The sequence below is a fragment of the Salvelinus namaycush genome, chromosome 7 (assembly GCF_016432855.1).
Source record: "Salvelinus namaycush isolate Seneca chromosome 7, SaNama_1.0, whole genome shotgun sequence".
Classification (NCBI taxonomy): domain Eukaryota; kingdom Metazoa; phylum Chordata; class Actinopteri; order Salmoniformes; family Salmonidae; genus Salvelinus; species Salvelinus namaycush.
This window is the reverse complement of record NC_052313.1, coordinates 13453430-13476492: the sequence shown is the minus strand read 5'-3', so window position 1 is coordinate 13476492 and position 23063 is coordinate 13453430. Positions and strand designations below refer to the sequence as shown.

The 23063-nt window shown below is 42.0% G+C and overlaps 1 protein-coding gene across 1 annotated transcript; it reads left to right on the top strand.

Annotated features, from left to right (window-relative positions):
* The first annotated feature begins 15548 nt into the window (after window positions 1-15548).
* LOC120050346 (protein phosphatase 1 regulatory subunit 16A-like) lies at window positions 15549-22759 on the top strand. The gene is made up of 10 exons (XM_038996927.1): window positions 15549-16620; window positions 17562-17632; window positions 18290-18435; window positions 19031-19134; window positions 19343-19467; window positions 19809-19934; window positions 20245-20320; window positions 20523-20652; window positions 20782-20944; window positions 21086-22759. Exons 1-10 carry the CDS (start codon window positions 16374-16376, stop codon window positions 21569-21571), a joined length of 1674 nt encoding a protein of 557 aa, XP_038852855.1. The 5' UTR covers window positions 15549-16373; the 3' UTR covers window positions 21572-22759.
* The last annotated feature ends 304 nt before the right edge of the window (window positions 22760-23063 follow it).

Genomic DNA, 23063 nt, shown 5'->3' with positions numbered 1-23063 from the left:
AACTGTAAAAGATAACATACTGTACCTACCCCCACATTACCTGCTCACAGACTCTGTCTTACGTCAAGAACATATCTTATCACTGATAGGGTAGGAGACTCTTTATATCACTGTATGGTATGTTTCAGGTTCTTTCCATATGATTTCAATCACGTTCAGGTGATAGAGGAGCTCAAAATGGAGCCTTTTTGCATACCCCACCCTACCATGAGACATCCATGTCTTCATCACTTTAAAAAAAATAAACGTTTTTTTAAATATTTGATTTCTAACCTTTAACATCTTATCTAAAAACTAGTACACTCTGATTTGTTTCATGTTGCCTAGAAGGCCAGCATCCTGGAGTCACCTCTTCACTGTTGACGTTGAGACTGGTGTTTTGCAGGTACTATTTAATGAAGCTGCCAGTTGAGGACTTGTGAGTCGTCTGTTTCTCAAACTAGACACTCTAATGTACTTGTCCTCTTGCTCAGTTGTGCACCGGGGCCTCCCACTCCTCTTTCTATTCTGATTAGAGCCAGTTTGTGCTGTTCTGTGAAGTGAGTAGTACACAGCGTTGTATGAGATCTTCAATTTCTTGGCAATTTCTCACATGGAATAGCCTTCATTTCTCAGAAAAAGAATAGACTGACGAGTTTCAGAAGAAAGTTCTTTGTTTCTGGCCATTTTGAGCCTGTAATTGAACCCACAAATGCTGATGCTCCAGATACTCGACTATTCTAAAGAAGGCCAGTTTTATTGCTTCTTTAATTAGAACAACAGTTATGTAACGATTTTCTTCTTCTTCTTCAGATGAGGAATATGAAGGATCGGACCAAAATGCAGCGTGGTAAGTATCCATGTTACTTTAATATAACTGAACATGAGAAAATACAAAAATAACAAAGTGAATGACAAAGAAAACCGAAACAGTCCTGAATGGTGAAAACAAACACAAAACAGGAAACAACCACCCACAAACAAAAGTGGGAAAACAGGCTACCTAAGTATGGCTCCCAATCAGAGACAACGATAGACAGCTGCCTCTGATTGGGAACCACACCAGGCCAAACACACAGAAACAGAAAACCTAGACCTACAACATAGAATACCCACCCACATCACACCCTGACCAAACCAAAAATAGAAACATACAAAGCAATCTACGGTCAGGGCGTGACATTTCAGCTGTGTTAACATAATTGCAAAAGGGTTTTCTAATGATCAATTAGTCTTTTAAAATGATAAACTTGGATTAGCTAACACAATGTGCCATTGGAACACAGGAGTGATGGTTGCTGATAATGGGCCTCTGTACTCCTATGTAGATATTCCATAACAAATCAGCCGTTTCTAGCTACAATAGTCATTTACAACATTAACAATGTCTACAATGTCTCAATTTGATGTTATTTTAATGAACAAAAAATTGGCTTTTCTTTCAAAAACAAGGACATTTCTAAGTGACCCCAAACTTTTGAACGGTAGTGTATGTTATAGCTTAGAGACCTTATTTTGCGTCATCAAACGTGTTTGTGTTGTGCCCACCATTGGTTGAAAAACAGCATGCTCTTGAATACAGGGTGGGTGTCATGTTTTGGCTGATACATGAACTAAAATGTCAATGAAAACAAATGTTGACTATCAAATGGTACCACAAAGATGGTTTGAGGTCCACACATCAGAGAATGTTGACATGAGTTGGAATATCCATTGTCTTAAAATAAACTGTAAATATTCCATAGAAAACCTATTGAAATTATAGAAATATAGATACTAGAATAGACATTCCCATTCAAGTTGATATTTGATGGTGGGTGGACTGACGGTCAATGGTGGAAAAAGTACCCAATTCTCATACTTGAGTAAAAGTAAAGATACCTTAATAGAAAATTACTAATGTGAAAGTCACCCAGTAAAATACTACATGAGTAAAAGTCAAAAAGTATTTGGTTTTAACATACTTAAGTATCAAAAGTAAATGTAATTGCTAAAATATACTTAAGTATCAAAAGAAAGTAAAAGTATAAATAATTTCACATTACTTATATTAAGCAAACCAGATGGCTCAATTTTCTTGGTTTTAACATTTATGGATAGCCAGGGGCACACTTCAACACTCATACCTAATTTACAAACGAAGCATTTGTGTTTAGTGAGTCCATCAGAACAGAGGCAGTAGGGATGACCAGGGATGTTCTCTTGATAAGTGTGTGATTTGGACAATTTTCCAGTACTCTTAAGCATATAAAATGTAACGAGTACTTTTGGGTGTCAGGGAAAGTGTATGGAGTAAAAGTACATTATTTTATTTAGAAATGTTAGTGAAGTAAAAGTAAAAGTTGTCAAATATAAATAGTAAAGTACAGATACCCCAAAAAACTAGTACTTTAAAGTATTTTTACTTAAGTATTTTACACCTCTGCTGGTGACCATCTTTATGGCAGTAATTGAAACTTAAAGATCTAATTCAATGTCCATTTCAATAGTGTACCAGCTAAATTGCAGTAGTCTTAAGAGATAGGTCCATTCTATTCATTATTTTTCTCTTATTGAAATGACACCCACCCTGTATTTAAGAGAATACTGTGTCTCAACCAATGATTTATATATAATGGTTTATATACATCATTGTTCTCAACCGATGATGGGCACAACACAAACACTTCAGACATTGTAAAATAGGGTCTAAGCTACAACATCTGAAAATGACCAAAATCAGAGTTCACACTTTTTTGATAATTGACGTTGAAGATTAAATTACAATGTTGTGTTTTTCAACCCTATTTCTAAGATTTCAAATTTTATTAAACTCAACCATTAATCTTCCTCAGTGATTAAGACATGGATGTGTCGTGGTTGCCTGACAACAAAATGAATTATTCTGCTGCTCTACAGTGCATTCAGAAAGTCTTCAGACCCCTTGACTTTTCCCCCATTTTGTTTTGTTACAGCCTTATTCTAAAATTGATTAAATAGTTTCCCCCCCTCATCAATCTACACACAACCCTGTTTTTGCTTTGTCATTATGGGGTATTGTGTGTAGATTGATGAGGAACATGTTTTATTTAATCCATTTTAGAATAAGGCTGTAACATAACAAAATGTGGAAAAAGTCAAGGGGTCTGAATACTTTCCGAATGCACTGTATGTTCGCTACATACTTCATTGAGGAGTAGAAACTAACGTCCCTGGGCGTGGCGTAGCGTTTGGCCGGCAAGGAGTTTGAGTAGTCAGGCAAGCCTCATGGTAGTGTGGGGTATGCAAAATGGGTCGACTTTGAGCACCTCTTTCTCCTGAATGTTTTGGCATTCGGTTCCAAAAAGTAACTTTCTGACCTCTACCATGACCAAACATGTTTGGAAGGTTTTGTTCAAATCTAAAGGGGTGCGGTCAGAAAGTGATTGAATTCATACGACCCTTCAACAATTTATTATTTTGGTAGGCTATATTTTTTACAGTGTATGTCATTGGGGGAAATGTTCTGCCCTTGATGACGAGTCCATATTTTTTTGTAAACATACATTTAGATGTACATTATATGGAGCATACGCAGATGCTCCAGGTGGGCTACAGTATTACAGTATTATATACAGTATATACAAGGTCAGAAAATGTGAGACTAAGTTTATGTAGGATTTTGTTGTCAAATAGTTTGGTGAGAGTCATTATACATTACAGTTATGCCCCATAGTAAACATTGCACTCGGTTTACAGCATTTACATTTCTAGAGTTTGCTCTGAGCAATGTTTCCCTCTAGTGGGCACCTTTCGATGACAGCGCAGCGGTTGTTATGGAAAAGCATTTCCCCGGAGGGTTGGGGACAGAAAACAGCTGATCGGGTTCAGTCGGGCTGAGAACACGGATACGAGTTCGTGCTGCTGTCAGACTGAATTAACTTCACAGGTAAGCAACAAGTCTTGTTTCTAATCTCCAATACATTTGAAGGTTGACATTTGAGTTACCCAAAGCAAACTTTTACCGGGACTGAATGAGGACGGATAAGTGAGCTGTGTTAACTAACGTTAGCAGGCTAGCGTGGATGCTACCTGACTGGGTTGCTAATTAATTGGCATTACAAAATGTTAATGACTAACAGTTTGCTGTCACAGATAGAGCGGGCATGTTGGAGGTTAGAAGGTTATGATAAGCGATATTAGAAAAATAGTTGTTTATGGTCACAACTTATTCAGCAGCTAGCTACAGAGTTATGTGACCGGAATATAATATAGTCTATTTTTGACTGAATTACTCGCATTCAGTGAAACCAGGCAGCCAGCATCCTAGCTAGTTAGCCTGTGTTACCTGGCTGCAGAGTGCTAGTAATCTACTAACATCTACCCAGTGAAGCAGAATTTGCTTACTATTCAAGGCTTTTAATGTATTGGTCTGTCATCAGACATATCGGTTGAGAACAGGTGGGTGGGTGGCATTTCAATCATAGAAACTTAATTAATAGAATGGACCTATCCCTTAAGACCACTGCAATTTAGCATTTCCTGTTATTTTTGGTGGACAACTTTTTAGATGATTGTAGACTGTTGTTAACATGTTCAATTCATTAAACAGTTTACTTGCAATTTTAATAGCTCATGATTCAGTGCCTACTCAGTGTTATGAATCAATATGGTGCAGAACTGTTGTTTTGCTCGCTAGGTACTAGGTAAAGAAGCCTAGATAGATGCATACATGTAATGCCTTACTTTCGAATAGAAATGTAAGTCTTTATTCTAAGTTTAGCCACTTATGAGCTGTGTGGTGGAATTTGTCCATGCATTCTTCTGCAAGTCTGACTTTATGAGTTGTATGTTAGTGTTTTTGTGTGTGTCCAGGACCAACAGGATAGCAACCATAGAGTTTATGTTATAAAAATGCCACTGCTTTAAGATGCAAAGTGCCTTTCTCATTCATATGGTGGCAGTCCCTTCACTAAGGTCCGTGTTCCATTTATTTGTTTACTTCCATTTTATTTGTTTTCATTAAGAATCTTTCTAGGAAAGAGAGGAAGCAAGCTGGTCACATTTCTTATTGTGCTTAGAGATATCTAAAAGTTACAACTACGGCTGGCACAATTAATCGTATAATAGACAATTATGGACAAGACAAAAAAATTGTCTTAATACATATTAATTTTAGGAGAAGGGGGGGTGGATCAACATTATATTCAAGTAGATATAATTTACCCAATAGCAGTTTTACATTTTTACATGAAGTTGGTCAAGTTCGTAGTCATTTTACGAGCAGAACAGCTTAATTTAAAAAAGTTCCAAGCAGTTAAAACCATTTGTTTTTAGACCGCGGTGTTGTATTAATTAGGTTTCTCGTAGCTATTTGTCAGAGATGCATTACAAGCAACAACAAAAATGTCAACAAAAATAACAATTATGACAATAACCTTGGCCATTTGCATGACAATTAATCATTACCCCAAATTCCACAATCGTCACAGCCCTAGTTACAACTAGTACATGTACTTGAGTAGCGCTCACACAATGCTGCTGCACTCACAACTGTATGCTATCTCAGATTCTGGAGATCTGAGAACACAATATCCTAGGCCACATTGTGACATGGCACACACACTGGCCTATGTAAACTTCTGCTCTTGCTCAGTGGCTGACTCTTTTGAACGAGTCAGCCACTCTTTTGAAAGAAGGTAAGGTTCTTAAGGTATTTTATCTGAGCAGCACAGTTTTCATACAGAACGGAAAGAGACTCCTACTTAAGTCTTATCCAACTATTGAATAAACAACACTAGCTCCTATTTTCTCTGCCTTAATCAATATAGGCCTAACCATTGGGAACAATGTCCATTCTTCAAAGGAGCCAGATAGTATAGCCTTTACTAACCTGGCTGTCATTGATCCATCTCTAACTATTATATAGCCTAATGATATCTCTCTCTTCCTCAGCTTTGTCTTTTTAATTGCACATTAAACCAATTGCACATTGAAGCTGGGGATGGGAAAAAAAGCCTTTAGGAATATTGACAGGAGATTAGACCACTGGGCAGTGGTTCAAGTGGCAGGATCATTCCATAACACCAACCATTGATTCAGCATTGTTAGCCTACATGAAAGCCACAAGACATAGACACAGTGTACATGGGGTTGGTTCTTGCCTGGCTACCCAAACTCTTTTCTCTGGCAAAAATGCTACGCCCAAATGCTACGCCATGCCCAATGATTCTGGATGAACCTCCCTGATGATTTCTAGAATGGAAAATTGGTCCCAGAAACCGATGGGTTGGGTCAGAGCCAGAACACACGTGGGTATAGCAGGGTTTCGAGAATTCTTCATTGGCTTTGATACTCTGATTGGTTAAAGATGTTCCAATCGCTGATGGCTTTGTTTTGTACAACACCCCTCATTTTGACTTCACCACTAATGACTTCAATGATGGCAGTCTCAGTGAAGTATTTGAGAACGCTAGAGCAGCGGAAGAATTCAGTTTGAGTTGTCAGGCAAGGTTGGTTCTTTCTGTCCTCTGATGGAACAGAAATACGATTTAGGCCTAAATCTAGCCTACAGGTATGGTCAACTAGGCCTATATCATTCTGACTGTAGCACTACCAACTTAGGCTATGTTTCTTTATTTAATCTTATCGCCTATAACGCTGCTTTAATCAGATCTCAAACATATTTTGACATTGACTTTGTCTCACCAAATACTTAGGCCTATTGGTTATTAAGTAATCCCTTTGTTTGACCTATAACAGTCCTTTTGAAAACCTTACTCTGTAGGCCTTAAACTGTAACTCATTTATGCACAAATGTGTTTTATGATTTGTAGGCAAATTAAGTCATTTGCTTTTTCACTTGGGGACTAAACCACACCAAACACATATGAATGTGTGAGTATTCATAGTGAGGGCCAGTCACTGAGTGATTTGTTCCACAGAACCACCGGCCCTCCCTGCCCACGCTGAGTCAATGACTCATTGATGGTGGCTCTCCTGTAAACAGTTTCAAGCATTTACCGACCAAACTCAAAGTACACCGATGATACATGAAGAACGCAGGTGACCAAACTAGGCTGCCCAGAAGCCTATAACCTGGGTCTTTCCACCTCAAAAATCACAAGAAAGAGGATTTCGACACCCACCATCTCAGATTGTTATGAAATAGTTTCTGTTAGAAACCAATAAGATTAGCATTCCCGCAACATTATTTTGTTGAAATATAATTTGATATCTGAGAAATGCGTCATTGCATTTTGGTACATCAGAAGTACATTCATTTCCAATGGAGTGCTGCGTTTGCCTTGAAGCATTGCGTTGCAGAGGCAGTTGCAGTACGTTCTGTGTGGTGCATGCCCAACCTGATAAATAAAATTCCTATCCAGCTTTTAATATACCGAATAAAAATATAAACACAACATGCAACAATTTAAAAGATTTTACTGAGTTACACTTCATAGAAGGAAATAAGTCAATTGAAATAAATAAATTAGGCCCTAATCTATGGATTTCGCATGACTGGGCAGGGGCGCAGCTATGGGTGGTCCAGGGAGGGCATAGGCCGGACCCACTGGGGAGCCAGGTCCAGACAGTCAGAATGAGTTTTTACCCACAAAGGGGCTTTATTACAGACAAAAATACTCCTACCCCCCCCCCCCACACACACACACACCATGTGGTATGCGGTTGTGAGGCCAGTTTGATGTACTGCCAAATTCTCTAAAAGGACGTTGTGGGTGGCTTATGGTAGAGAAATTAACATTAAATTCTCTGACATCTGCTCTGTTGGACATTCTTGCAGTCAGCATGCCAATTGCACACTTCCTCAACTTGAGACATCTGTGGCATTGTGTTTGACATAATTGCACATTTTAGAGTGGCCTTTTATTGTCCCGAGCACAAGGTGCACCTGTGTAATGATAATGCTTTTTAATCAGCTTCTTGATATGCCGTGCCTGTCGGGTGGATGGATTTTCTTGTCAAAGGAGAAATGCTCACTAACAGGGATGCAAACAAATTTGTACACTACATTTGAGAGAAATAAGCTTGTTTGTGTGTGTGGAACATTTATGGGACCTTTAATTTCAGCCCATGAGAAATGGGACCAACACTTTACATGTTGCATTTATATATTTTTCCCTGTATACTGGGTATGGCTAGGGTGACGTTGTGAAAAGTTCAGTAGGCTTACCCAGTGGTATGCCCATAAAAAAATGTATGATAAACTGTAATCTGATTGCTGCCAGAGTACAGTTTTTTTTACTATCTATTGAAATATGCCCAGTTGCCTAAATGAACTGAGATCGAGGAGAGAGCGTCCCTCCCAGTCTACCAGTAAATGATCCCTGATTTAATCTTCCCTCCTCTATCGACTGTATTAATAGCCACTCAGCCATCACACACACTAAACTTTAAAACCAAGGTGCTTTTTTCTGCCAACTTCAGCATCCCGCCAACTTTTTGCAGACTTTTCTTTATATATGAAAGGTATTTATGGTTGACAAAGCCTCTACTTTTATTTCCACCAACCAACCTAGTCATGATTGCGGTAAAGTTCGGCTTAGTATTAACTGTAGCCGAGAGGCAGCATATATACACACGGCGAGCAAGGGTACTCCCGTTACTCCTATGTTAAATTGCCTACTTTACTCATAACCCGACAACGGCTGTATGTGTGTGTGTGTGTGTGTGTATATATACACACACACACACACACACACACTACCGTTCAAAAGTTTGGGGTCACTTAGAAATGTCCTTGTTTTTGAAAGAAAAGCAAATTTTTTTAGTCCATTAAAATAACATCAAATTGATCAGAAATACAGTGTAGACATTGTTATTGTTGTAAATGGATATTGTAGCTGGAAATGGCAGATTTTTTTTTTTTTTGTGGAATATCTACATAGGCGTACAGAAGCCCATTATCAGCAACCATCACTCCTGTGTTCTAATGGCACGTTGTGTTAGCTAATCTAAGTTTATAATTTTAAAAGGCAAATTGATCATTAGAAAACCCTTTTGCAATTTATGTTAGCACAGCTGAAAACTGTTGTTCTGATTTTAAAGAAGCAATAAAACTTGCCTTTTAGACTAGTTGAGTATCTGGAGCATCAGCATTTGTGGGTTCGATTACAGCTTCCAAATGGCCAGAAACAAAGAACTTTCTTCTGAAACTCGTCAGTCTATTCTTGTTCTGAGAAATGAAGGCTACTCCATGTGAGAAATTTCCAAGAAACAGAAGATGTTGTACAACGCTGTGTACTACTCCCTTCACAGAACAGAGCCAACTAGCTCTAACCAGAATAGAAAGAGTGGGAGGCCATGGTGCACAACTGGACAAGTACATTAGAGTGTCTAGTTTGAGAAACAGACGCCTCACAAGTCCTCAAAAGGCAGCTTCATTAAATAGTACCCGCAAAACACCAGTCTCAACGTCAACAGTGAAGAGGCGACTCCGGGATCCTGGCCTTCTAGGCAGAGTTCCTCTGTCCAGCATTTTTGGTTTCTGTTTCAAAATATCAATTTTTTATATGACAGCAGTTCCACATGTTCCTGTGACGCAAGTTGTGTGGGGAAAATATAATTTGTATTTTAGACTCAGAGCTAGAAAATGGTATATCATACACTACAGTTGAGGAACAATGGGAAAGTAATTCTGCTTTGAATGTTGATAAACTTGTATCCCCACTTTTGAGAAAATGTCCCTTGAATATTTTTGGTACACCTACTGGAGAGCTCTTTGTATACACCCATTCAGAATTGTTCACATCCTCTTAAGCCTTAGCCCCACCCACCTCTTTAAGGGTTCATATGTGAGGCCATGTTGTAAACACACGCTATATCAAATAAAATCTACGTTTATTTGTCACATGCACAGGATACAGAAGGTGTTAATGGTACAGTGAAGTGGTTACTTGCATAGTAGTAATGTCAAAAAACGGAAAGTGTCCAGATAAAAATATTTTATACATATTTTATTTATTAGATGATGCTTAGCCGACACACTTATCTAAATTGATGAGTCATGTGAAGGAAATGCTATAACCACCCCCAAACCACATCTAGCTAAGTGGATGGGTCACTATGGGTCGCTGGCCAAACAACATGTAGCTTCAAACAAAAACAGTTAAATGGTTTCAGTCTGCCATGAAGCGTTCATCCATGTATACGGGTAAGAGTCCAGCTACATTTTCAGATATAAGTTTCTAATTTAGTCAAAGTAATTTTTATTACAAGTTAAAGTATACTGGCTTGCTAGCTAACCTTTTGTGTATGATCTGTGTAGTAATATTATTTGAATCAGAAATCCATTTGCATCACTCCAGTTCACAGTGACAGTGGCGTGTGCAGAAAGTAGACCATCACATTGTCCAACTGATCTGTCGATAGTGCCTGCTAAATTCATGGCAACAATGTTGTTGAGAAAAGTAGCAAAACTTTTGTAGTTCTCGGTGGCTAACGTTATATATATATTTTTTAAATGGTGTGGTAGGCCTCCCGAGTGGCGCAGTGGTCTAAGCCGGCCTCGACCGGGAGGCCCATGGGGCGGCGCACAATTGGCCCAGCGTTGTCCAGGTTAGGGAGGGTTTGGCTGGCAGGGATATCCTTGTCTCATCGCGCACTAGCGACTCCTGTGGCGGGCCGGGCTCAGTGCACGCTGACACGGTCGCCAGGTGTACGGTGTTTCCTCCGACACATTGGTGCGGCTGGCTTCCGGGTTGGATGGGCATTGTGTCAAGAAGCAGTGCGGCTTGGTTGGGTTGTGTTTCGGAGGATGCATGGCTCTCGACCTACACCTCTCCCCAGTCCGTACGGGAGTTGCAGTGATGAGACAAAACTGTAACAACTACCAATTGGATACCACAAAATTGGGGGGAAAAAGGGGTGAAAAAAAAAAATTTTTTTTTTTTTAAATGGTGCTGTAGAAAGGACTGTCAACACATACTGAACAGCTCACGTTATAGACAGAAGTTCGCGACATGGCAGACCAATCCAAACTCATCTCCCGGCATGTCCAGCCCATACATTATCTCAGCCAATCATGGCTAGCGGGAAGATTCCTGCCTTTTTCCGTGGTTAAACCAACTAGGCTCGTAATGTATCTATTTTAATCTTATTTATGGATGGAGTAGAAGTTTGTTATTAAGGCACAAGAAAGTTCACATGTTCCAGAAGGCATATCTATCCAATTGTGTTTCTTTACATTGTTTGTAACTTATTTTGTATATAATGTTGCTGTCTCTTATATCCGAAAATAACTTCTGGACATCAGGACTACAATTACTCACATAATAAATATTTACGTTCAAATGCCTCTCCTGTGAAGTAGTGGACGTGCAACATACACCTAGTTTCCTGGCACGAGTCACATGTAGACTGCACAGACCAGTAACTTAATTAAACTCAAAATATGCTATTCTTTTGAAAATACATTTAGTTAATCTTATGTTTCATCGGAGCTGCCTAAACAAATGCATAATGGATTTCTGTGATGGTGTATTTTCAATAGAGTTATTAAAGTAAGCGTCAACCCATATCTGCCTACGACCACTCCCACTCCTAAATTTACCGGCATGTGCACGGGAGATTATAAAAGACTTCTCCCGGAAAGAATGTTGTAAAAATGGAACTTTATGAATTGGCTTCTTAAGAACATTGGCCTTTAAAAAAAAAAAAAAAAAAATTCTTCTAATATATATATATATATATATATTTTAAATTGTACATGAAACAGCGTGAAGTCTCTGATTTGCAGGTAGTCATTTCTGTGGAAGACTGTTAGGGTAAGGTTGACTTGTGAATTATCTTTGGCAAGACCCAAGCTGTGAAGTGTCAGTCAAAATAAGATGACTCAAGAAATCTGACATTATTTTTGACGTTTTTACAAAAGAGATTTTACATCTAACAAAAATGTTTGGTGCAGTATTTGTCAATGAAAAAATGTGCATGAAAACGAGTCGTCTCTCGTTGAATAACAACAAAGACTTTATTGAAGAATCCCTACTGTCGACGAAGGGGCGTCGACTTCAGCTCCGAACTTCGGCTTGCCTCCAGGAACCCTCACCGAAGTCCAAAACAAAAGCGTCACAAAATGTTGTCATAATATATGCATGAACTCTACCGAACTGTTTCGGCTGGGAAGCATGTGGATGCCTTTACAGGGTAGAGAGGTTCTCTGAGTTGAGGAGGTACAGTGGCTGTTATTGTGCTAAACCTCGCTGTGGGCCACTGTGCCAGTCTGTGCTGGGCTAAAGTACACATACTGATCTGCTTCTGTTCCAGACTTACTCGCTGTTCGACTGACTGGCTAGGACTTGGTGTGCTTTATGTTTCGCATTTGAACTGCAACAGACGGGCAAGGATGTCCTTCCGGCCTAAAACTCACTCTGTAACTCGCTCTATAAAGGATATCTTCCATCCGCCTCAACCTCAGTGTGTGTACACAAAGGGTCATAAGTTGATCCATAGGCGCCTACATGTTTCCTGACCCCAGGCAGAGCCCTGAGTTCATATCAATGTTAGGTTATGTAATTCAGCTATCACTTTCAAAATGACCTTTGAGACACCAGGCACAGTATTTTCACAGAAATATGAGCATGACCTCTTTTTATTGTTATCATCAGTTGAGATCTAGGCCTATTCTCCTGGCTATTCAGGGTGAAAGGAGACCCTTTGTGTAGGTTTCATTGCCATTGTTCAAGTGTGACTTAAATAGGCTAGGTTTCATGGTCACTAACGGTCTTAAGATATAGTGGTGGTGTTTATCTCCTTGGTGATTGACAGCATTACTGGGAGGACTGTCAGCCAAAAACAATGAGATTAGGCAGGAAGCGGAAGTTAGAGGTTTTGTGATTAAGCCATCTTTACGTACAAAGATGTAGCCTACTGCTACGACATCACATATCACTTCTGTCACACTCACACAGACCAGGCTGAACACACTGCAACTGAACAGGCTCACGACATTCAGCAGTACAGAGACGCAGAAAGATGAGTGATGACACACAAAGACATGCATAGAAAGCTATTATGTCCCTGAGTCCCATGGAGTTGTGTGTTCCAAGTGAGGTCGGCCAATGATCTATGATTCAGAGAACAAACGCATACAGACCAGTAGTTCTCTGTGTGTCTTCATCACTTCATCCCTTTTGTTACATTCTGATGAGAGAAGTACATTAAAATACAGGCCTAGCTATTGGCTACAACTGGTGGTGTTGAAAAAGACTGTTTTGTCACATGCTGATTTGTGCTCTTTTTTTATTTTAAGCGTTATGATTTACCTGAAGTGTTTAGTTTAGTTCTTCTGTGCTGATCCTAAAGGGATTGAGGGGATCTTCTTCCCAAATCTCCTTAAAGCTGGAATCCTTAATGCTGAAATTGTCACGTCCATTTGTGGTATTACAACAACAAAGAAGTTACTGAAAACAACACTTTTTTTCATTGCACTCTTGATAGAAGAGCACCATTTAAAAAAAAAAAAAAAAAAGATTTTAATTATTTTTTTTTACCATAATGCGTGACGCTCCTCAGATCGGCAGCAAAAACAACAGTGGTGGGGCGGCGCCTACGGCAGATTCCATCTTTAAAGATGGAGTCTGGGATCTTAAGCACAACAAATTCGTAACATATTGTACAAATTGGATTCGTAACATATCATACAAAATGGATGACGTAGTACACAATTGGATGATGTGGTACACAAAAAACGAGTACCCATTTTGGCTCGTGAGCACCACTTTCAACACTACTGGCTAAAATTATACAAATTTCTAGAGCATCACTTTAAGAGTCTGTAAATAATGATTTTCTTTCTGTGTTTACTGTAGTGGAAACTGGGCACCATCCCTCCGGTTTCTTATTGTGCACTGATTACAAGCTGTTCCGTGGAGTGTGGACACACTAGACAGCGACAGCCTGTGTGTCAGCAGCAGGTGTCTGTCTGTTTATGGCTGCTTGGTGTCTCTGTAGCTAGGTCTTGTTTAGGAACAAAGTTCAGTTCTCTGTGATTGGGGATCTAGCAAGGTGTGGCCCTGGCCTCTATATTGCAGTAGGGCCTCATATTTTAATAGGAATACCGGTATACTCTGTGCCACTTTGTTAGTGTGTGCGGGTGTGTAGGATAAACATTCTGATTTGAATCCAAGGAAATCCTTACATTGTGGTCTGGGCACTGACAAAGGAAAGGTCATCCTAAATATAGTTTGAAGCCATAGTGACATAAGTGTCCCTAAAGCAGGTCTATTCATTCAAGACTTGGGAATGACAATTATGGAAAGATTATGCTGTAGGCCAGTTGTTTTCCAACTTTTTCAGTGGGGACCACTTTTTTTGGGGACCCCCCCCCCCCCCCCCCCCAAGAATTAATTGCGACCCCACCCCAAATCTAATGACAACCTTAACATTTGTACATTTAGATTTTTACATCAACAAATAAACTTAAATTCATGACATGTTAATTTCTTATCCAAATTAAAAGAAATCAATACAATTTTCAAATTATCTTTCTCAATAACGATTGTATATTGTCTCATTAATTTGTTTTAAATGTTGGCGACCCCACTGCAGTTCGTCGCGACCCCGACGTTGATTACCACTGCTGTAGGCTGCAGTAAGGTCACAACACAGTTGTCTCTGTAGTTTCACCATAGGTATACTTGAATGTAGCCAAAAATGCCATGTGTTTGTGATGCCATCTTTCCTGTCCATGTTACAAGATATTTGATGTCTTTTCCCAGTCCCAGACCTGGTCCCCTCTGTTAGGCCTCTGTGACTGGAGTGGTCTCTGTCTGCGCTGGGCCTGCCCGTAAGCAACTGCTCCCTCTATCTCCCTGAGTGTGTCTAGTTGACCTTCCTCTCAGCGACTCACAGGCCAGGCTAAATAATGGATGAAGTGCCTGGAAAGAGCGGTTGGTGTGAGATGTTACTTACCTGGATAAACGGAAAGGGAGGGACAGAAGGCTTGGTGACAGCCAGGAGGGCTACTGCTAGCCTAGCACTTAGCACCCAAACCATTGTCTAGTTACTAGTACTACAGCCTGACTAATTAACACCCTACAGCATCCCTTCCTGATCCATTCTCTTACACTAACCAACCACAGAGTGTGCTGTGCTGAAGTTGAGGGGGCATACGCAGGGCAGGCAGGGTGTCAATCATTAATGAAAGGCGTCCCATCTCCGGTTTCCCTGGGATAGAGGAGTGGGAGTGAAGAGTGGAGGATAAGGAGCGTACAGCTTCCAGATAACAGGCTTAGGAGGGCAGATTGTGTACATTACTGTAACAGGGCTCTCTGTCTCTCTCTTAATATCACACTCACACACACTCTCTCCCTCTGTCAGGTAGCCTGGCGGGTAAGAGTTTTGGGCCACTAACCGAAAGGTTGCTGGATCGAATCCCCAAGCTGACAAGGTAAAAATTTGTCGTTCTGCCCCTGAGCAAGGCAGTGTTCCACCCGATGACGTGGATGTTGATTATGGCAGCCCCCCCCGCACCTCACTGATTCAGAGGGGTTGGGTTAAATGCGGAAGACAAATTTTCAGTTGAATGCATTCAGTTGTACAACTGACTAGGTACCCCCCTTTCTCTTTCTGTTTGCAGGTGTCAGGGGAGGGAGTAGAATGTTCTGTATTCTAAGAAGCACAATGGATTCTTGAGATGCTTTGATGCCTGACTCTTCCTGGTTCCTGAAGCACCACCTGCAGTGGCCTATTAAGGGACTAGAAGTGATCCAATCCCCATGCATCCCCCACCTCTGACCAACCCCTGCCCTTACATTCTCTCATACTACTGCACTCTAAAAACAAGCTCTATGCAGTATTAGTCCAAATCTCTGTTTATATTTTATTATCACATTGAACAATGTGACCTGGTTCCTCTTAGCTGCTGAGTTTGTACTCTAAGTAACCACCTCACTTCAAGGTTTGCACCACAGCTCTCAGTATGGACTCCCACCTGGGGACTTCTGTGTTGGGTCCACTTCCCAGAGAGTGTAGGCCTAACCATCAATGGTTGCATTGCTGGCACTAACGGGGGCAGAGGCGAAGTAGTGTCACTGTTTTGGTCCCCCTCCCTCCAACCCAGAGGAATACAGGAAGGAACACAGGATTTAAGGACAGATCGTGGTTCAAAGTAATCTGGATGGATCTGTTCCAGCAGTAGATGTTCCATAAAGATCTAGAGTAAGAACCAGTTGGTTCTCAGGTCTTGAATTTCCATACATAGTCTTTAAAGCATATAGACCCATGGAAGAGAGATTGATTCTCTGTTACTCACACAAAGAATACCGACTTGGACCTTTACACCTTGGAGATGTCTGCCACCTGACCTTCCAGCAGCTTTGATTATTTTTGTGTTCACTTTCAACTGATAAACCCAGAACCAGATCAGAACATTGAAACGGGAGGTGTAGGAAGTCTGAGGTGGGCGGTGGTGTGGCATGGCGGAGCACGGCGAGCTGCTCGGTGAGATGGCCACGGTTGGGCGTCTGAGTGCCACGGAGCGCCTGAAACACGCCCAGAAGCGGCGCGCCCAGCAGCTGAAGGGCTGGGCCCAAATGGACAAGGATACGGCCCGTAGCAAGGCTGGACAGAAAGTGGACAAGAACAAGGGGTGCACGCGCAGGGTGGTCTTCCCCAACAACATCACCCTGCTGGAGGCTGCAGCCCGCAATGACCTGGAGGAAGGTGAGTCAGTCAGCACACCACTATGGGCTGGTTTCCCAGACACAGATAAAGATTAGTCCTGGAATAAAAAACATGCTCAATGGAGAATCACTATTAAAAGTGTGTTTTAGACCTGGACTAAGCTTAGGCTAATCCATGTCTGGGAAACCAGCCATAGAAGTTGTCCCACTTTATAAACTGGGTGGGTCCAGCCCTGAATGCTGATTGGATGAAAGCCGTGGTATGTCAGACGGTATTCCACGGGTATGACAAAACATGTGTTTTTACTGCTCTAATTACATTGGTAACCAGTTTATAATAGCAATAAGGCACCTCGGGTTTGTGCTATATGGCCAATATACCACGGCTAAGGTCTGTGTCCAGGCACTCTGCGTTGCGTCGTGATTAAGAACAGCCTTTAGCTGTGGTATATTGGCCATAGAGCACACCTCCTAGGGCCTTAAATAACCCTCACTGTTGTTATGGTTGCTGTTCTTCCAAGTAGCCTAGCATGAATTACACAGTACAACTACTCTATAAACACAAGGGCAATTCCACAATAACAGTGATGCTGAGACTTTGATTTTTCACTTTAAAATGTATGTTAAACAAAAACCAATGATTGTTAACAGACTATTTGTGCTGTCGTTCTGTTACCTAACTTTGCATCGGCACTGTTCCTCAAGTAAATGTGTTTTTGTAAAATGTTCAATGGAAATAGTTAAAAGTTGTACTTGTGTACATGCATATTTCTTATGAGACGCGTCATACTTCTAAACTTATCAGACCAGGCGTTTGGTTTCAATGGTGCTATTGTTTCCACACATGATTATGGCTAATTATAGTGGTCACTCGTAACTAACTTTTGCCTGCATTACAAGAGCAGAGGCTATCTGAAGTTAGGATTCGTAGCATAGCTTAGTGAGTAACGGCCACGCTGTTGTGATTGTGTTTCTCTGCAGTGAGGGAGCTGCTGAACGGTGGAGTCAGTCCAGATCTGTACAACGAGGACGGACTCACTGCCCTGCACCAGGTGCAAACTCACACACACTCAAATGTACTCTTAAACACATACTCTCAAACACACACACACGCACCAGGTACAGACAGTTGTGACCACCCACACCAACAGGGCAGCCTGTGTGTGCATTGTTTTGTGTTGTCAGCTCTCAGAACTGTAAGTACTGTCTGTTGTGTCTATCTGTCTGTTTTGTCTAACTAACATCACAGTTTATGTAAACACTGTAGAGCGTTTTCACATTGCTTTTAGGGCTAGACATGTAACTGCTGCTCTGGACCAAGGCTCTTGCTTACATTCCTAGACCATTGGGGAGGATAAGTTTAGTTATGCTTCCCTTCATAGCACTGCTGTGTTGTTTGGAAAGGTCTACGAACACCACCAAGAAACAACACTGCTCTCTTTATAAGTCAAAATGACACAGACCCTACATATACACATTAACACACACTGTAAACACATGGGTGTCACTAGAGAGCACAATGTTCTCTTTATAAGTACTAGCTATAATTATTTCTTCCCTTTGAAAAAAGTGAATGTGTTTTACTTCGTAAACGACTGGAGGCCTGGGCCTATGCAAATTCAGTTGACACTGCAGTGAACACTGCACTGATGGTAGAACACTGTAGGTGAGCATGTATTCATTGGTTTGTCTGTCTGCTCCCCCTGCAGTGCTGCATTGATGACTTTGTGGAGCTGGTACAGTGTCTGTTAGACGCCGGGGCCAGTGTGAACGCCTGTGACAGTGAGCTGTGGACGCCGCTCCACGCTGCTGCCACCTGTGGACACACAGCCCTGGTGCAGCTCCTGGTGCAGTCGTGAGTCACATTTAGAAACACTTAAACGTGACACACTCTCTCGCTGTACTGCTGGTCACAGAAATGTACACACAGTTACAATGTACTACTTTACTTAGACTTGGAAAAATAAGTTTGAGTAACTAAGTATGAGTTTGGACACGGCCCTCTGGTTGAACTTCCCCAAAATCTATTCTTAGCCTTTCTTCATAGACACTATCGTATCATATAAACATATGGTTACAATTCCAGGACATCCTTATCATTTACTACAGTAAATGACCACTGTGTGTCAGTGAATATACTGTACTGCAGCTACATGTGATGGTGATGCATGTGCCACTGGTGTAATGAGTCCCTGTCTCCTGATGTAATGTTGTCCTTGTCTGGTGTAATGAGTCCCTGTCTCCTGATGTAATGTTGTCCTTGTCTGGTGTAATGAGTCCCTGTCTCCTGATGTAACGTTGTCCTTGTCTGGTGTAATGAGTCCCTGTCTCCTGATGTAACGTTGTCCTTGTCTGGTGTAATGAGTCCCTGTCTCCTGATGTAACGTTGTCCTTGTCTGGTGTAATGAGTCCCTGTCTCCTGATGTAACGTTCTCCTTGTCTGTGTCCAGTGGTGCAGAGCTGCTGGCGGTCAACGCTGATGGCAACATGCCCTATGACCTTTGTGAGGACGAGGCCACGCTGGAGCTGCTAGAGATGGTCATGGCAGAGCAGGGTCAGAACCCAACTCGACATCCTCCTTCTCCACAACCTTATCCTCTATTTGCATTCCCAACTACTCCCAATCATTCTCATGCCATGACTACAGCCTTGAGCCTTCATCCTTAGCTACCTAGCCCTTCTCTTCCCAGTTGTGATCCCCACCATGACCCTTACTAAAAATCAGTCCTAGTCAAATGGTCTTGTGTTGACTTCCTGTGCAGGTATAACCCAGGACCGTATAAACCAGTGTCGTGGGGCTAAGGAGATGGAGATGCTGACGGACCTTCGAGCGCTGGTCCAGAGTGGTGCGGACCTGAACGCTCAGGATGACAACGGGGCCACACTGGTGAGACACTGTAATCTGTTTTTATTTTTTTTATTTTTTTATCTTCCCCTCTAATCAGGGACTGATTTTAGACCTGGGACAACAGGTGGGTGCAATTAATTATCAGATAAAACCAGAAGTACTCTGGACCTTGTAGGGTAGGATTTTGAATACCCCCCCTGTAAACCTTAAAATACACCTGAAAACACACTTGGCTGGGAATAACTGTTCAAATACATTACTTACAAACAGCACTAAGGTTTGAACTTCTAGTCTCATATTATAATCCATAGATTCACCTCACCACTGGTATAAAAGGTTGACCATGTAACAATCTGTCCTCTGTCTCACTTCACATCCAGCTGCACTTAGCGGCGGCTAACGGCTACCTGTTGGTAGGGGAGCTGTTGTTGGAGCACCAGGCCAAAGTGGAGGAGAAGGACACAGACGGCTGGACACCACTCCATGCCGCCTCCTGCTGGGGACAGGTCGGTATTGCCGCACTCAGAACAGTTTAGAATGAAGCTACGTCCCCCTTTCTCAACTGTCATGCTATGAGTGGCAGGTAGCCTAGCGGTTAAGAGCATTGGGCCAGTAACCGAAAGGTCGCTGGTTTGAATCCCTGAGCTGACAAGGTGAAAAATCTGATGTGCTCTTGAGCAAGGCACTTAACGTTAATTGCTCCTGTTCAGGATAAGAGCGTCCGCTAAATGACTAAAATGTAAAATATGCCATGCTATGCTAAATGGCTGTATTGCCTGACAAACCTGAACATGCTGGTGTGTCTTGTTTCCCCAGGTCCAGATGGTGGAGCTGCTGGTGGCTCATGGGGCCAGTCTCAACACAAAGTCCGTCTTGGAAGAGACGCCGCTGGGTAAGAACACAACTATCAACCCCCTCAGAGACTGTGTAGACGTGAAGGGCAATGACAGAAAAGGATTGGACAGTATAGATTACCTTACTGTTGTCTTGGTAGATAATTGTTGTCCAGACACAGCATAAACGTGTTTCAGAGGGACTGAAATCCTGAATGGGATGACATGTCCTGACTCTGTTGTGTTTTCTGTCCGTGGCAGATGTGTGTGTGGACGAGGAGGTGAGAGCCAAGCTGATGGAGCTGAAGCACAAACACGACGCCATCATGAAGAGTCGGGACCGACACAAGGGCACCTTGCAGAGACGAGCCTCCAGCACTGGCAGCAGAGGGTGAGGGGGGGACGAGAGAGGATTAGTTCAAGGATTGAGGGAGAGGATAGTGGTTTTGTTTAAACACAGGTAAAACCCTCAGCTTGTAGCTGTATCTACAGTATCTCTCTCTGTCGTCCGTCTGAGCAGTAAGGTGGTGCGGCGTGTGAGCATCAATGAGCGTTCCAGCCTGTACCGGCGGGAGCACCACAAGGAGGCCATGGTGTGGCAGGAGAGAGGCCGACAAGCCGAGCCGCAGGACGACGACGAGGACAGACAGACGGACAACGAGCTCCACCAGCATGTTGCCATGGTGAGTGGTACTGTATTACTCCTGTCATAGCAACAACACCAGGACAAACTGCTACCATGTTCAGTTAACACTGAGAATAGATATGGTTCAGAGTTGATAGGTGAATGTGTCATATTAACTCTCTTGCGCTGGCTCTCTCAGGCTGCAGGTGCCATGTTGAGGGGGGAGGATGACGAGGGAGGGGAGAGGAAGTTCAATCTGGGGAACGGTGGGATGCCCCTGGCCCTGTCAGCGTCAGTCCCAGGGGAGCAGTGGAGTGGAGGCCGGATGGACCGCAGCGCCTCTTACCAGCTGAGCCCTGCCTCGGGGATTGGGGAGGCAGGGGACAGCATGACCCGGGAGAAATCCCACCAGACACTAGCGGACCTGAAACGCCAGCGGGCCGCAGCCAAGCTCAACAAGTACCCAGCCCCACCCCCCCCAGAGGAGATGCCCTCTTCTCTCGCCCTTCTGCAGGAGGTGACCCCGTCCGGAGCCGCCCAGGAGACACCCACCACAGAGGAGGTGCCCTCCCCCGGCACTGTGTACTTCACCCCAGCCAGCGGAGACCCGCCCCTGCTCAAACTACAAGCCCCAGAGGAGGACACCTCCAACAACACTAAGGAGCCCTGCTGTGGACTCATGTAGGGACAAACACTTCCAAGCACCCACTGCCTGACTGGAAATTAAAGTGGGCGATGTGTAACAATCAAAAATGATTTCAAAACAAAACGTTACGGTGACGACCGGATATACTTTTAAGGATTCATTGCAGTTGGATTTATTCTAAGTTTATTATTTGGTTCCGTTAAGCGCCTACTTCCATCAATTACATGCCATTGAATGTTTGGTCTACTCTCCATTTTGGTCAATGTAGTTATACATTCCATCTTCTTGCACAGATTTATTTGTAGCCCTCCTTCCTGAAATGTCTAAAACAAGATTTATCTAATGGAGGGAATGTAAAACATTTTCCAATATATGAGCACTTAACGTTCCTCTGTTGATAAGGGTGTGGCCAGAGCCATAGATTTACATACATGGATATTGCTCTGCATATGTCTATATGGACCGCGTATAGAGAGAGACCTTATGTGCCCACCTGGTGGCTTCTAAGAGAACTACAGATTCCAGTATTACTCCTTCAATAGCTCGGAGTACTTTCTTTTGTTTAATCCCTTTTTTCCATGATTGTTTGGGGCAGTTCAATCAAAAGAGAGAGTTTTCTCATATCAAGCATATTATATATGAACTGGCCATCTGACTTAAGTGAATAAGATTTGCTCATTTAAAGCAGAAAGGGGCTAGAGAAGCATGAATGAACCAAAGCTGATTATTTTACTTTTTCAAGCTGATAATCGGACCAAAGAATGATCATTTTCTACTCATGATTGACTGAGCATGATTTGAGATGTGCACTGTAAATGGATTTAAGAGAAGGATAGATTAGGATCGAGAGTGATTGTTACAAAAGGGTACATAACAATGGCATTTGTTGGTGTTATTTGTTTTTCATACACACTCACACCAGTCTGTCTGTTGACAGGGTACCGAAGTGGGAGTGTTTGTAGATGATGGTTTCTCTTTCTTGTTGGTTTGAATTTGCATCAAATTTACACACATGTAGACAAGTGCTATTTCCCTGCCCTTCTACTGATCAGCATTCAGCAGTATCTCAAAATTATTGTTTTTTGTTTGTAAATCAACCTACTGTTCCAGTGCACTAAGAACCTACATTTTCTACAGTGCAATATGTAAAGAAGGGTTTCGTTTTCTAAATGATTGTAAGAGATTATCTAATATTCAAATTAATATAAATTGTGTTTTTGTCATGGTGTTTGTCCCCCCTCAGGATAAAATGACTTCTTATAGGCATTTCTATTTAAACTATTTCTATGCTGTGAATAGGGATGTACACAGTGTACAAAACATTAGGAACACGTGCTCTTTCCATGACATGGACTGACCAGGTGAATCCAGGTAAAGGCTATGATCCATTATTGATGTCACTTGTTAAATCCACTTCAGTCACTGTATATGAAGGGGAGGAGACTGGTAAAATAAGGATGTTTAAGCCTTGAGACATGGCTTGTGTATGTGTGCTATTCAGAGGGTGAATGGGCAAGACAATATTTAAGTG

Coding starts and splice junctions, on each gene's coding strand:
- LOC120050346 (XM_038996927.1), top strand. CDS start 16,374: ATGGCGGAGCACGGCGAGCTGCTCGGTGAGATGGCCACGGTTGGGCGT. Junction 20,653..20,781: donor TCCAGCACTGGCAGCAGAGG/GTGAGGGGGGGA, acceptor CCGTCTGAGCAG/TAAGGTGGTGCGGCGTGTGA. Junction 20,945..21,085: donor TCCACCAGCATGTTGCCATG/GTGAGTGGTACT, acceptor TGGCTCTCTCAG/GCTGCAGGTGCCATGTTGAG.